The sequence below is a fragment of the Molossus molossus genome, unplaced genomic scaffold (assembly GCF_014108415.1).
Source record: "Molossus molossus isolate mMolMol1 unplaced genomic scaffold, mMolMol1.p scaffold_m16_p_14, whole genome shotgun sequence".
Lineage (NCBI taxonomy): Eukaryota > Metazoa > Chordata > Mammalia > Chiroptera > Molossidae > Molossus > Molossus molossus.
In genome coordinates this window covers 58,393,741-58,410,642 of record NW_023425349.1, presented here as the reverse complement: position 1 = coordinate 58,410,642, position 16,902 = coordinate 58,393,741, and the positions used below count along the sequence as shown (strand labels likewise).

Genomic DNA, 16,902 nt, shown 5'->3' with positions numbered 1-16,902 from the left:
TAAATGAAAGAGTAGCAACAAGGTAATATTAGGCATCCTGAAAAAATTTACAAGTCTCAGACATGCTTATCAGGGGCATCAAAAGTACTTAATTAATTTAAGTTTACACAGTTCCTGTATAAGAACCCACAGTTACCCATCAGTTAATGAAAAGGCATTACATCTCAGCACTTCAGGAAAAATAGTGCAATTTACTTTCAAAATTGCAAACACTAGATCTAATGATACTTCCTTTAGGGAACTCTGTGCTGGGCAAGGGGACTCTCTGTTTAAACTGCAGGCACATGGATATGGTTGCGTTTATCTCCAAGTCAGGCTCTGGTCTGAGTAAAATTTGATCAATAAAAATTTTTTCCTACCAGTTATCACTGTACTCTCTTCTTTCTACAAATACAGCTAGCACTTGAGCACAAAATTAATTCCTCACATTTTGGGAATATTTGCAATTTTTTAAACCTTCTTAAACAGTATTTTCTAAAAATATATACATAGGTATGCCTACAAATAATCAGATAACTTACGCAGTTATTTTTATTTAATACTTTAATTAAAAAGTATTAGTCTGGCTGGTGTGGCTCAGTGGTTGAGCATCAACCTATACACCAAGAGGTCACTGGTTCGATTCCCAGTCATGGCATGTGCCCAGGTTGCAGGCTCAATCCCCAGTAGGGGGTGTGCAGGAGGCAGCCGATTGATGTTAATGTTTCTCTCTCTCATCAATGTTTCTATCTCTCTCTCCCTCTCCCTTCTTCTCTCTCTAAAAAGTCAATAAAGGAACTTTTATTTTTTTAAGTATTAATTAGGTCAGTCAGTGTGGTTCAGTGGATTGAGCATTGTCTCATAGACTGAAAGGTACCAGTTCAATTCCTGGTCAGGACACATGTGGGGGGTGTGCAGGAGGCAGCCTCTCACATCAATGTTTCTATCTCTCTCCCTCACTCTCTCTAAAAAAAATCAATAAAAACATTTTTTAAGTATTAATTAAAATCTATTAAATTTTTTTCTTTATTGATTTTAGAGAGAGATAGAGAGAGGGAGAAAGAGATAGAAACATCGATGAGAGAAAACATCGACTGGCTGCCTCCTGCATGCCCCCCACTGGGGATCAGACCCTCAACCTGGGCATATGTTCTGACCAGGAATCAAACCGGCAACCTCTTGGTGCACGGATCCACACTCAAGGACTGAGCCACAACAGCCGGGATATTCTTTTTTTATTTTGACAGCAAATATCTCTAGGGAGAGTCATTAAAACCAGAAACAAATCACACAGTTTCAACCATTATCTAATTAGTCTAACATTTGCAATGAGAATATATTAATGAGGCTAAACTTACTAATAAATAAGTTAAAAGTAGAAGTTAGGCCCTTCCAGTGTGGCTCAGTGGATTGAACATTAGCCCGTGGACTAAGAGGTGCCAGTTTGATCCGGGTCAGGGCACATGCCTGAGTTGCAGTCTCGATCCCCAGTAGGGGGCGTGCAGGAGACAGTCAATCAATGTTTCTCTCTCCCATCGATGTTTCTCTCTCTCTCTCCCTTCCTTTCTCTCTGAAAAATCAATAAAAATATATATATTTTTTAAAGTAGGGTTAGTAGCATGGGCTTCTAATTCAATGTATCATTAAATATTACCATGATTTGCAATCCCTAATGTTCTACTGTAGGTGTTTAAAGAAAAAAACCTCAATAAGGAATTCCTTCAGTAAGGCTGTTCATTTAAGAAAAATTTATCGAGGTCCTGGTTGGTTTTCTCAGTGGTTAGAACATCGGCCCTCAGACCAAAGGGTCACAGATTTGATTCCAGTCAAGTGCATGTACCTGGGTTGCAGGTTCAATTCCCAGCCCCAGTCGGGATCATGCAAGAGGCAACCAGTTGATGTGTCTCTTTTACATCAATGTTTCTTTCTCTCTCTCCCTTTTTCTCTCCCTCACTCCCTCCCTTCCACTCTCTCTGGAAATCAATGGAAGAATAACAAAAAGAAAGAAAGAAAGAAAGAAAGAAAGAAAGAAAGAAAGAAAGAAAGAAAGAAAGAAAGAAAGAAAGAAAGAAAGAAAGAAAGAAAGAAAGAAAGAAAGAAAGAAAGAAAGAAAGAAAGAAAGAAAGAAAAATATGTATTAAGTACCTACTACGTGTCAGACACTGGAGATGTGCCAGTGAACAAGACTGTTAGGGTCTCCCCCACCCAGGAACTGACATTTTGATGGAAAAGATGCTTAGGTCAATCTGACACCATATAACTTGTTTGTTTCCATTTGTCTGTTTGTCTAAAGTAAGATTTGAAGTCTAAAATGCAACAATAATCAAATATTTATTTGTAGACAGCTTCTCCTCTACCCCAGGAAGAAAGGGAAAGGAAAAAGAACAAGAAGGGGTAGGGGTGAGATGGGAGGGAGTGAATGGAGGGCGGGAAAGAGGAAGGAAGAGGCTGAGACAGACACCAGTGGAATCACCTGATCTCGTGGACTGAGCCACGTGTTTAGCTTATCCCAACTACTTACAAGGGCAGTCTTTTTGCTTAAGTTGGGGTTCTGTCATTTAGAACCAAAAATTCTTATTAATATAAGATCTATGAAGTCTTATATATGACCTCATATATGACCTTCTATATGACATGCAACACATATTTGTTAAGTGAACGTATGAGATAACGTTAACATCTATTGAGCACTTATGATATATCAGGAACTATGGTATATGCTATGTACACAGTATTTTATTTACTCCACACAACTACCTTACAAGGTGGACACCAGAACCATGTGAGTGTTTAATAAGAGGAAACTGGAGTTATACAATAATTGTCAAGGCCACATGCTCACTAAAAAAGTAATGCCAGAACTCAACACAAGATCCTGGTAGTATTTAAGCTGGTGCTCCTAAATACTACAAAACACTAAACAATGATCTAATGAAAAAGCATCAAACTAAGTTTGTATCTATTCTGAATCATCAGACATCACTTATTACTACATGGCATTTTAACAAAAATCTCACAGTTTGTTGAACAAAATGTCACCAAACCACAGTGCTGCAGTCCATTCTTAATTTTTCTAAAAACATTCAGAAAAACATTTTTTCTTAATTTTAGGCCTTTTCACAGCTTAAGACATGTCCTCTTCAACCTCACCTCTCTCATTCTCTACACAGTAAATATGAAAGTCTTTTATTCATTGTATTTGGACACGAACTTGGAAAGAAGGATTCGAGACATCATCTAATTCTATACCCCCAGCAGCTGACCACTATCATAAGCACATGATGCTTGGGGAGAATTGTACTTTATTTATCCTTGAAAATTCCACTCTATTATATGCCAAGTTTAGACATTAATTAATTACTATGACCAAAAAATAATTTATTTTCATAAGGTTATTAAAATAATAGTATTATGAGTATTTGGACAGTACTTTATAGTTTACAGAGCACTTTCACACAGAGTATATCCTTGGGCCCTTCTAGCAATCCTATAAGTAGACAGTGAATAAATCACGCCTCCATTTGGCAGTTAAAGAAACTTATGATGAAAGGAATACAGTGTTTTGCCCTAAGTCATTCAGTTGGTAAGTGACAGATTGGGATTTTAAAACAAATCTTCTTGCTCCAAAGTAAATATTAATTCCAAGAAAAAAAATGCCACCGACTGCCAAAGCAGTTTTCTATCTGCTTACTTTAAGCATTCTTTTCGCCTTAAACCTTTATACCAGAAAGGTTTAAATAAATCACCAGCCCCTCTAAAGTCTCTTCCGTACAACCCTGTATTCACGAACACTTACTCAGCAAAATCTGCCACACAGAGTGCCCAGAAAAGGATGTCTCGGGGCTCCCACCTGGAGCTGTGCATACCTGCAGGTGCTCAGAAATCTCAGGAAACTTGGTGTTCTTAACAGTTACATTTTAGACAAGAATCTTTATAAAATGTTATATATTTATACATATATATTTCCTTCTCTGCCCTTAAACAGATTGATACAAAACAATTTAACCCTTTTCTGATTTCAAACAAGAATTATTTACAGAGTATCAGTCCTGTAGCCAGGCCCTGTGATAGTGCTGATGATTAGAAGGCCGACACTGACCTCCAACTTCAAGGCAGGTCCAGAAAAAGAAAGGGGCGGGGGGGTGTCACCACTTGAAAGGTGAAAAAAAACATGTCTACATTAGGGGCAGCACATGGTATAGAAAGCCTTCAGGCAAAAATCTAAGGGATACAGGGCCAGAGAAGAACAGTATAGATGGGGAAGTAGAGAGAGGATCCTGGGCAGCAGTCTTTGAAATAATCATATCATAATGGTGCCTCAGGGTACAACTGAAGAAGAGGAAAAAGCAGAAGTTCATTGCCAGCCTGTAAGGCCAGAGAGAAGGAGGAAGACACACAGCCAGGACAGAGACATCAAGCTCAGGAGAAGGCACCCCTGGAGAAGAGTGAAGGCAACAAGTCACGGATGCAACTCAACAAGCCGAGGACAGCAGAAAAGGAGACGAGTGTGTGCACATGTACACACATCACCTACATCACCTTGTCATCCTCTCTCTTTGTGGAGTAAGTAAAAATATTACTATGGTTGGAGATCATACTGATTAACCTCCTCATTTTGTGGGTGAGGAAACTGAAATCCACAGAAGTGTAGTTATTTGTCCAAAGCCACATGTAAACAGCAGAACATGGACTACAGCCCTGATTGCTGTTCCTTCATGTCTAAACTCTGCCACACATACTCCCTGCCTCCCAATATTTACATGAATTTGTATTGCTTCTACTAACTTTTAAAGCTCACTTCAAATATATTATGATGATTACTAAAATGAATTTTAATAATGATAGAGTTTACCTCAAAATCATTTATGCTAAGCTAATATAATCTTTCATAAATCTACTGGGAAATATCCTTAGAGTCATTTATATCACTCGTTTCCTACAGTAGTTATCTTGGCAAATGGAATGTAGATTAGCTGTCACACTCACTGTTGTGTTTTATTACTTTATCATTATAAATAATGGTCAAGGATAAAGATAATAGTGTTATTATAAATCTACCCTTAATGCATATAATGGAGTCTATATGCTTAATAACCAATAGAGTAATTAAATGCTGAAAATATACATGCTGAGAGAAAGAAGTACTTTGGAAACTGGCATAATTATTCTTACAAACAGCGGTGCTCCTTCCCAAAGACACAAATTCTAGAATCAGTCTTTTTCCTGACTAGAATATCCTCCCCTAAGTGACCTTTATGAGACAACATAATCCTGTTCCCAAGACAAGGAGAAAAAAATCATCTTTCTCCACAAGAAAGCAGCGACCTCATCTAAACTCCCTCTAACACTAAAAATTCAAATTAGTGTCCCAGGCATTCTCATTAATTAATATCTAACAAACCTCCAGAAAAGTTTTGCTACTAACTGTTCAGAATTCCTAAGTTGCCTATACACTACTAAGTTCCACCAACACATTTAATTTATTCATTTAATTTTATCCACACTGAAAGGGGGTGTCAGAAAGAGCATGGAGATCTCTATACACCTGAGAAACTGAGCCAAGAAAGCTGCTGGCCCAGGGTCTATGCACTACTTCATAATATTTCTCAAAGTTTCCAAGAGCTAAGTCCCAAAAGTACTAAAGGATGGCATTCCAACAGATGTTTACAGTGTGGTTAAAGACATATGACAGAGACCGACCCACAGGGTAGCCTAGAATGTGTGCTCACAACTGGCCCTCAGTAAACACCTGTGTAATGAATAATCCCATCACACTGTCTTGTCACAAAGCCTTTCTACATCTTAGCCCACATATTTAAAATGTTTAAGTTTGACTTATTCCATTAAGAGACAAGAATGCTAAGATTTATCAAATTAAATGTGTTTACTTTTGAAATAAGTTAATAGCTTCCCACTAAGCTTTTTAGACGAAAAAACTCCACAGCAAACTAAGAACTGCATGTATTTCTCTTGTATGTCCTAAGAACTCTGCCCTTCCACCTAAAACTTTCCTTCCAATTAGATATTATTTTTGATCATTAGGAAGTTTTTTTATATTCAAATTTTCTGGAGAAAGCTTACAATTTCTCACTTCACCAAATGATAAAACCTCAATGGCAAGATGGGACTAGAACTTATGTAGTCTATTTCAACTCCTGCTTAGCAGAACTTGAAAGAGGCCATTCTCTTTACATTGGAGCCAACAAAGCTGCCGGGCTGGCACAAGCATCTGAAGAGTGTCCTAGACATTCATCAGAAACATATTACTTCCTGGGTTGTCCACTTGATGCTCCATATGCTTCTGCCTGTGTGTTATCCTGTATGTCCATGTATTATAGAAAACAGATTGATATTATAGAAAACAGACTCTCCTGAGACTAAAGCCCATGAAAACAAGTTTAAAACATGAAACTGGCTGACCACAAAGAATACCAGGGTGATTGGCAGACTAATAATTACAAATGTGTCATGAACGTACTATATGATGCATTTTACAGAGCAGTAATTCTTAAAACCGTTGCTCAGAAATATGAAGACAGAGGCTCAGAAACAGAAAACTGCAAGTTAAGAACACTTACAGCATTAACTTGCTCTTTGACCCATGCTGACATCCAAAGAGTGATAACAGCTCCTGATTCATCTCTCCTCTCCCTCTAGCCACCATGTATTATATGAAACTTGTCATTAATTTAGAGGAGGCTAGACCAGAAGATTATTAAGATTATTTGATACTTTACATCCAGGAAGTCAACTTTCCCATATACCTTCCAACAAATGCTCAGATAAGTAAAGATGCCTAACAAATTCTTCAGCACTAAACTATCTATCAAACCATCACCCACATAATGGTCTGTAGGCAACTTTAGATAAACTAGTTATCAGTAGCTTTATGATTTTGATCAAAACCCTGGGCATAGTGAAAGACAATTCATTATTACAGTCAAAAACTTTCTTACAGCTCATATAAATCTGATTCCACCAAAGGAAAAACATCTCTTCCATAGGTTTATACTGCCTTATCCAAACTACAAAACTCCATAGCAAATGAATATTAAACATGTAACTTGCCAAGACTTGGGCTCTCCAAAGTGGAGATAATTAATGCTGTAGAGGTCCATATCCTCGGTGTGCCACGCGAATGTGGTTTTCCACATACCAAAATAGAGGTAAGGGGTATTTACACCCTCAATAGAAATACCGCACTCTTCCTCAACCACATCCAAGACTGTATTTAGCCGAGCTATGTTCCATTCATCCACACCCTGGAACCAGGAGAGAGAGAGAAAAAAACAAACAAACATTATTACACTAATAAAGATAGCATTTACTAATCAAACCATCATCTACTAAAATTACTACTGTACACTGTATATTTTAACTCATTTAGAAATGAAAAATAAAGCAATTATTATTCAAGAAACACAAATGTAACCATTATTAATTCCCTAAAGTTATTACAAGCAAAATGTAATTCTATATAAATATTAGTATAAAATTATACCAAATGACTCCCTGATTTCCAACATAAATGTAAGTTAAATCCCCTCTTGTTAGCAAAAAAAGTCATTGCTCCGAAGTGTACAATCTGGAGTGTGCTTTCTATCTTTGACACACCTCCTACTTTTTTGTTTTTGTTTCTCTATTTGTTTCTTTAATTGTAAATATTCAATATCAGAAAACATGTCAGGATACTACTAGCAAAATACATCTTCTTTCATCCCTTTCACATCCCCGTCCAATTCAATTTTAGCATGTGATACATCATTTCCTAAGAACTGAACTCTATTGGAAAAACTCTTAGCACTATCCTAAACCACATTACAGTGTGCTTTTATTGCTTCTTAAACTAAATATTAAACTCTATGTTGATGGGACATTTTAAACACAGAATGATTGTTAAAAATGCTTATCCAAACTTTGGTAAAATTGCTGGAATACTATAGTTTTCTAACAATAACCCAACATGGCTGGTGATGATAGAGAGAAAAGGTTAGAGTCACTGGTATAAGAGTGATGGTTATAGAAAAAGTGTCTTACTTTATTAGACCTTACCAATCAATTATTAATTCACTATAATTCATAACTGCTTAAAATGTATACAAACTATGTATTTTCCCATATGCCTTTTTCATAATCAAATATAAATATCAGAGATTGTGACATTCCAATGTAATAATGAAGAAACTAAAATGCCTTTAAAACCATTTCAATCGCCCGGCCAGTGTGGCTCACTGGTTGGCATCGACCCATGCACCAAGAGGTCGCTGGTTCGATTCCTGGTCAGGGCATATACCCAGGTTGTGGGCTAAAATCTCAGTGGGGGGCATGCAGAAGGCAGCCAGTCGATGTCTCTCTCATCGATGTTTCTATCTCTCTCCCTCTCCCTCCCCTATCTCAAAAATCAATTTTAAAAAATTATAAAAAATAAAATAAAACCATTTCAACCTACTCAAGGTGCTATTAAAGAGATGCATTATATTAAATTATGTATACCAATAAGGCCCCCTCCAAAAACTATGCCAACAGCCTCACAGACAACCACATCTAATATTTCTCTTATACACTAAAAACTTACAAGGTTGTTCTGTTTTCATTTTAGTCTATAGAAGATTCTCTCCTCTCCTCAAGCTTTTGGTTGGAAAAATTGTTGATGGTATAGTTAATGAAGCTCTGCCTCGGGTAACATTATTGAAAGTGCCAGTGGAAATCATTTATCCCCCAAATTCTCCTAAGTAGCCACTCTATCTTAAACCCCACAGTGGGAAATTTCTTATTTGGAAATTGGTCAAAGTAAGTATTCTTTTAGAGAAGTTCCTAAGTTCCAACTTATGAGACTTCATAAAAGTTCAATCAAATTATGTAAAATATTTTATCTCACTCTATTTATAGTGATGCAATCTCTTAACCCTAGTCCAATCAGACTTCAGTCCAATCATTCTAATAATAAAGTCCTATTTAAAAGTCATTACTGAGGCAATGAATCTGAAGTAATAAATGAGAGCCATATTATAGGAATCATTTTTAAATGGAATGAACTTGCAAATGTATGAACAAAGTATTCCTCTGAAACTCCTACATTTAGAGAAGTCTTCACTTTATTAGACTGATATTATTTTTAAAAAATAATATCAGGCTGACTCCTTTGACATCCCCAGACCTGTGGGTCTAAGGGAATGAGGGTAGAGAAGTTAGAGTGCTGGCAGAAGACCCAGATTATAACCCCAGCTCTGCCACTGATCAGGGCAAAAATCACTGAGGTTTTCTAACCTTCCAGGATTACTGCATGAAAACATGAGAGCTAGCACCATCCTAGATTCTTAGAATACTGAACATGCTAATGGAAAGTAAATGTTTGGAAAGTAAAACTTATTTCTTAGAACAGATGAAATAAATATCTCCACTATTCTCTAGTAAAGCTTACCAAAAAGCCTCCCCCAAAATATCAGTCAAATATGTGATAAGAGATAATAAAGTCCTATGACATTTATTACTGAAGTTCTCCCCATTAATAGGCAAATAACATGTTTCTCTAAGGCCAAATAATGGTCAAGGTCAAGGGTGACATGAGGCTGAAACTTAATTTTTGCTAAAATAAAAAATAATATAATTTGCCCGGGTGGCGTGGCTCAGTGGTTGAGCATCAACCCATGCACCGAGAGGTCGCAGGTTCGATTCCTGGTCACAGCACATGCCCAAGCTGTGGGCCTGATCCCCAGTGTGGGGCATACAGGGAACAGCCAATAGATGTTCTCTCTCATCGGTGTTTCTATCTCTCTCTCCCTCTCCCTTCCTCTCTCTCTAAAATCAATAAAAAAAAATTTACAAAAACACACTAATCTAAAAAAATAATAATATAATTTTGAATAAATATTAAGAATAACTGGTATAAAGAGGCTGATGACAAATCTTACTGCTTCAAAATTTCTTCTCCAATTTCTGTTCTCTACTATGGACTGAACTGGCTGACTGCCTCCAAGGACAGGCTCTACTCAAACACTGAGGAGCACCAGGTCTCCTCCATAAATTCAGAGTATTTCTAGTCTGTCATTTAGGTGAAGTGTCACACCATATTCTACCTCGTTAACTACACATACATATACACCACACCTATTCAAAACAATCTTGTAAAATAGGTGATATTATACCCAAATGACTAAATGGGAAAACCTAACACTCCTCACTAGTAGTAGGTGGTAAATATAAATATAAATATATCTGACTCTTGGGCCTTTACTTATAAACACTATGCTTCCAGTTCTGATCCTTTTAAAATACAACATATCATTCTCCTCTCTAAGCAACAATTGCCAACAAAGATCCAAAGAGCTAAAATTTAGGACAGGCAAACACATAAAGCTGCCACATTCTCCCCACCCAGGGGTACAACTGTTCTCCACAAACAGTGGCAAAGCTTATATTAAAAGCTGCTTCACTTGGGGTTGGTGATAGAACTGATTTAGTGTAAAAGTCTCCAGAAAGACCTCAGCTACAAATCAGTCCCACGACAAGTCAAAATCTGCCAAATGGTTCAAAGCTTAAAGCCACTGAATCTCAGCAGAAAGTTCACACACCAGTCCAAGTGCACAGACAAATGGCTCTTCCAGATTCTGTCCCTCAAATAAAGCTCAGCAGGCACTTGGGGGTATTTGTCACTCACCTGACCTCTACTGGACAGATGTTTCCTCCTGGTTCTCCACTCTCTTCACCCCAATTACTCAATCAACATTCTAGGCCTGGCCTGCTCTGTTTGTCTATTTACCTTGTGTCTGCCTGGTTTTCTGGAATAATTCACCATTGGACCATGATTTGTGCACATAAGTATAACAGAGAATTTTATCAAGGATCTTTCCTGTGAGGAATCAGATGGCAGTTTAAAAGAACTCTTCAGTCTTCATTAGCATAACCAGAGTCAGGAGCTGTTTAAAGGAGTGAGTGTCCCACACTGCTAACAGAGCATGTACAATGCATCCATAGCCCAACAAGGAGACCATACAAGTTTGAGGTCACAGCCCTTCCACTCTGGGCCATATCCAAACAATGAGCACCCTCCTCTCAGCACTGTGAACATCCAGCACCCACTTGACAATGACTGTGCTCAGTCACTGGGAGGCTGAAAGACAACACAGCAGCAACTTGCCACATTAGAAATTACACCAATCATACACCATTCTCACCTAATACAGAGAAATAATACAATATCATAGTAAACCAACTTTTCCCAAGCTATTCCCAGTGGAACATTAGCCCTACCACAGGCTGTGGTCAAAGACCTTCAGCCTTATCCCACTTCTGGGAATATACCCTAAGAAGCCTAAAACACCAATCAGAAAGAATATATTTTCGCCCGTGTTTGTAGCAGCACTATTTACAATCGCTAAGATCTGGAAGCAGCCCAAGTGTCCATCAGTAGACAAATGGATCAAAAAGCTGTGGTACTCCATATACACAATGGAGTACTACGCAGCTGTACGAAAGAAAGATCTCTTATTCTTTGAGACTACATGGAGGGACCTTGAAAGTATCATCCTAAGTGAAACAAGCCAAACAGAGAAAGACAAGTTTCATATGATCTCACTTATTTGTGGAATATAATGAACATAACAGTCTGAGGAATGGGGTAGTCCCAGAGACGTGGAAGTGGGGTACAGACTGACAATCCCCAGAAGAGGGGGGTGGTGGGGGAGAGATAAACCACAGAACTTATATGCATGTGTGCATGAACAGTGGACATGGACAACAATCTGGGAAAAGGGCAGGGAGGGAGGGGGGAATCAGTGGGGGAAAAAGGAGAAACATCTGTAACAAAAATTATTTTAAAAAAAAACAAAAAAACCTTCGGCCTCCTTTTTTCCTCCTCTTACAGTCATAGTGCTGACAAGCATTTCGTAGGTTCTGAGAGTCCCTACTATAAGGAAGCCTGTTTAACCTTGCTTAACTCCACATTCTCCAAATATCATTTGACCACAAAACCTTGTTTACGTAACAGATTAGCATTACTAAAACAGTACTGCATGGACAGCACATCAGGAAAGGCATCAGAGTACACTGTTCCCTCTATGCCTCAGCCCAAATGTATCGCAGCAGCAAAACAGAAATATTCCAACCACAGCAGAGAAGGTATTTAAGAACCCCTATTCCAGCTGGAATATGGTCACATCTATTGTTGTCATGATACATATATGTAATTTGATTGTGTCATCTAAAAATACATAGAGATGATATAAATTAAAAGCAATTAAAACATCCCCAAAAAGCCCTGGCCGGTTTGGCTCAGCAGTTAGAGCATCGGTTCTCAGACCAAAGGATCTCTGGTTCAATTCCCAGTCAAGGGTACATACCTCAGTTGCAGGTGTGATCCCTAGCTCATGTTGGGGGTCGTGTGTGAAGCAACCAATCAACGGGTCTCTCTCACATTGATATTGCACTTTCTCTCTCTCTCTCTCTCTCTCTCTCTCTCTCTCCCTCCCTCCCTCCCTCCCTTCCTCCTTCCCTTCCACTGTACCTGAAAATCAATGGAAAGATATCCTCAGGTGAGCACTAACAACAACAACAACAACAAATCCCCAAAAAGGGTATATCTAAATGAAGACAGACTAAAAGATTAAAAGTAGAGAAGACGATGACCTAAACAAACTTTTAACTGTACCAAATGTGCTGACAAGCAAAAATGGGCTTTTTTTCTTTAAGTACATAAAAAGGAGGGCATATCCATCAAAGACTACAATAAGGTTCTTGTAAAATAAGACAAAATAGTAAACTTATAAAAATCATGTTTAACACACACACTCATCTGTCTTCACCCAGCAAATAGCAAAATGAAAGAAATTTTTTTTCTAAAAGATTGACACAATATCAGAAAATTAGCATGCTGTACAGGAGTCGGAAATTCTTTAACCAAATACTGGCTCTGCCACTCACCAGAGTTATAGGAGCTGATGGTTTCTCAATGGCAGAGTCGGAACCAGGGTTCAAGTCTGCCAACTAGGCCATTCAAGAATGTGGATACCTTGAAACACCCATAGAAAAGGTCTAGTCCCTTGCCTGGCCAGTGTGGCTCAGTGGTTGAGCATCAACCCATGCACCAAGAGGTCACCAGTTTGATTCCCAGTCAGGGCACATGCCCAGGTTGTGGGCATGCAGGAGGCGGCCAATTGATGTTCTCTCTCATCAATGTTTCCATCTCTCTCCCTCTCCCTTCCTTTCTCTCTAAAATCAATAAAGGAAAAAAAAATTTTTAACAGAAAAGGTCTAGTCCCTCAATGGAACAACTTTCACAAATATACCCTTGCCAGCAGAAGTGGGGACCCAAGGCTTCCTAACAGTACCTAAGTCCAGACATGTCTACCTCAAGGGACAGTTGCAAAGACAAGATTGTAAAATACAAATGAAAATATTTTGAGAAATTTTCTTCCTATCTACATTTTCTTTTAATAGGTGGGAGGACTACAGCTTCTTTGAGTGGTATTTCCTGGGGGGCTCAGGGCCTCAAAGAGGGTTGTCAGCATCAGGTTCCAAAGGGCACGGCAGGAAGTGATGAGCTGAGTGATAAAGCAGAAGTTACACAAGTGCCCAAAGAGCCAGACAGGTAATGTCAATGAGTGAAGCAGCCAGGTGTAAATCAAAAGGGGGGTAGGGAAGACCATTTGGAGACCATTTACTCAGAAGCAGCCATTACTTAGCTCCTGTCTACTGCTGTCACTGGGAATGCTGCCAGATCTCCTGATCTTTTAAGTGAAGCTTAAAATCCAAATTTTATCTGACATTAACAAACTTTTGAAACTATGCGGATCAAATAAAATACATCTGTGGCCACATTTGCAAAAAGGTAGCAGGTGTTAAAAAGTTCACAGTTATTGCAATAATTTAAAAGGGATGAAGGAGGAAGGAACAAGGCAATGCGTGCAAAAATATCTTTTAAAATTTTTTTAAAGGAAACTAACATTTTCTTTATAACTGACATCTACCCAAGAAAACTAGAACTAAGTCTTAAAACTCTGTAAGTACCCAGCAATTATTTTATTTGTACACAGATCTCAAAAGCATTGGGATAATCCCCATGGTGGGAAAACCAAATCAAAACACTCTTACCAGCCCTCCTTGTTTGAAAATGAAAACAGAGCAGTCAGTCTATTCAGTAGCAAATGTATTGTCAGTCCAGCAAAGCATGGTTCTTTGAAATCAATCGTTTCATAAATACTGGCATGGGTCCCATTTTTTATAACAGAGCATTATGATATGGTGTTTTTCATTAGCACATTCCTGCACAGTATTTTTTAGGTATTCTCACTTAAACTAATTAAATAAAAATACTAATTTCTAAGTTTTTTAAAAAAGATTCTGCTTTTTCCTCATTTGGCTCTTGCTATCCCTTTCTAAATTCCAGTCAACACCTACTAGAGTGCTGTGATCCAAACAAAAGACCATCCGCCCAGTCGACACTAATTTGCTGGTAAGTTAAAGCTAGGCTAGTGTATATTACTGCCACTAATTCATATGACTGTTAACAAACCCTGAAAGTTTCCAAGAGAATGCACATGGAGAAAGAAAAATAAAACTTGGTTGGTTTTTTCAAGACTTCAAAATTCAATCCATTTCAGACAGTAATGTATGAAAATTGTACCTTTCACTATGTAAAATGGAAGCTCTGGTCGACATTTTAAACTAGACTGATGATTTCCTTAGGATCTTTTTACAATAAATATAAAATTAGACCCATGTGAAATTCATTTTGCTTTAAAGTTAATTACAATATGTGACATGATAGTTCTTTTTGCTTCTTCTTATCCACAAAAATATCTCACATTATTTAAATGTTTTACTTTTAAAACAGATTACTTTTCTTTATTGAGTTTTTACACATCAAAAGACCTTCAATTTTACAGCAGTAAACCAATGTAGGGCAAGTTTTGAAACAAAAAAATTTTGCAACTAAAGGGCCATATAAAAAGACTATTCACCTATAACAGGCAAATAGGAGTATCAAAAGGAGAGCAGAGAACAAAAAGGAGGAAATGCCCAGTCAAATAATAAATTGCAGAGAGCTTGGGATTCCTGCCTTGAGTGTGGACCATGGAGGGTTTGAGGTTAATAGTATCCCTGGTTGCAGGCAGAAACAACCCCCATCCTCTTCCAAATAGATCTTCCAAATAGTTTATTTTACTTGCTTGTCATTGTGATTCCTGCTTTTATTTTTTAAAACAACTTTAATTTATCCATCTAGTTACCAAATATTTTTTATATGTTTGTAAACATACTTTTACAGCATACCTTGTATACATGTAAAGATAATTATTTAATTCTCGCTGCTCATTTCTAACTGATGAAAAAAATAAAAACTAGGATAGAACTTTACTTGCTGTTCTGGTCCTGGTGGTACCCACCTCTGGTCAGTCACATATTTACTCAAGAAACCTTCCCAATAGAGTATAATAGTATGAGGATCTGAAATCACTTTCATTATCTCCTACTAAATACTGGCTGTTATATCAAGTATCAAATGCAAAGCACTTAACTGACAATCAGTATAATTGTGGATGGTTTCTGATTTTGTTTTTAACCCCGTAGACTGTATTTAAGTAATTCAAAAGTATGTTCCTGATTATGAAACACCACGTGGTATTGTGCAGTTGTCACTTTATTGAATGTTTACAACAGTCCAATGAAGTTTATAAAGTGTACTCTTTATTACAGCTTCAGCTGTAATAAAATTAATCGGTTATCACCTGAAAAAAGACAACACTGAAAATAAAAGAAAATAAATAAAAACAAGCTACGCCCTGGTCGGTTTTCTCAGTGGTTAGAGCATCGGCCCGCAGACCAGAGTCCTGGGTTCAGTTCCTGCTAGGGGCACGTGCCTTGGTTTCAGTTTGTCCCTGGTCCCAGTTGGGGTTGTGTGGGTGGCAACCAGTCGATGTTTCTCGCTCTCGTCCCCCCTCTCTCCCTCCCGCTCTATCTGAAGATAAATGCAAAAAAAATGTCCTCAGGTAAGGATTAAAAAAAAAAAAAACCAACAAGCTACAACTGAAACAAATAACTCAACAATAACTGGCATTGTTTTGGTATTCAGAATACATTAAAAATCCCGAATAATAAGAAAAAGTCAAACAATGTAACAACAAAAAAGAGGAAACGTGAAAGGCTAATAAAGACATAAAAATATATTCTTATATCATATGTAATCAGAAAAATGCAAATTCACACAAGACGTTTTTATTTTAATTATTTTGTATTACAACTGTCCCTCCTTTATCCCCTGATTGACATCCTTCTCTCCAGTACCACCCCCCCTTTCATCTTTACTGCACTGTTGTTCATGACCATTGCTTATGCATATATGCATATAAGTTCTTTGGTTATCTCTTCCCACCCTCCCAATGCCCTTCCCTCTGAGGTGTGTCAGTCTGTTCCCTACTTCTATGTCTCTGAATCTATTTTGTTCTTTAGCTTATTTTGTTCATTATAATCCACAAATAAGTGAGATCATGTGATATTTGTCTTTCTCTGTCTGGCTTATTTTATTTAGTATATTACCCTACAGGCCCCTCCATGTCATCTCAAAGGATGAGAGATAGTTCTTTATTTCAGCTGCATAGTACTCCATTGTGTATATGTACCACAGCTTTTTTATCCACTCATCCACTGATGGACACTTTGTTTCCAGGTCTTAGCTATTGTAAATAGTGCTGCTATGAACATAGGGGTACATATATTCTAATTGGTGTGTCAGGCTTCTTAGGATATATCCTAGAAGTGAAATTAGTGGGTCAAATGGCAGTTCCATTTTTAATTTTTTGAGAAAACACCATATTGTTTTCCATAGTGGCTGCAACAGTCTGTATTTCCACCAATACTATACTAGAGTCCCCTTTTCTCCATACCCTCGCCAGCACTTGTTTGATAATTTGTTGATGGCAGCCATTCTGG

The 16,902-nt window shown here is 37.7% G+C and overlaps 1 protein-coding gene across 19 annotated transcripts in view; it reads right to left on the bottom strand.

Annotated features, from left to right (window-relative positions):
- KDM4C (lysine demethylase 4C) overlaps positions 1-16,902 on the bottom strand; it is a 444,842-nt gene that overhangs the window by 351,220 nt on the left and 76,720 nt on the right. For 17 of the 19 annotated variants that reach the window (XR_004959515.1, XR_004959514.1, XR_004959516.1 and 14 more), the window contains exon 5: positions 7,048-7,241. Coding sequence is in view for 14 of the 19 variants with exons in the window: in XM_036261620.1 (XP_036117513.1) it covers positions 7,048-7,241 (194 nt within the window). In the remaining 5 variants the exon portion in view is untranslated. The remainder of the gene's footprint in view (positions 1-7,047; positions 7,242-16,902) is intronic. The other 2 variants (XM_036261636.1, XM_036261635.1) reach the window with 1 other exon arrangement.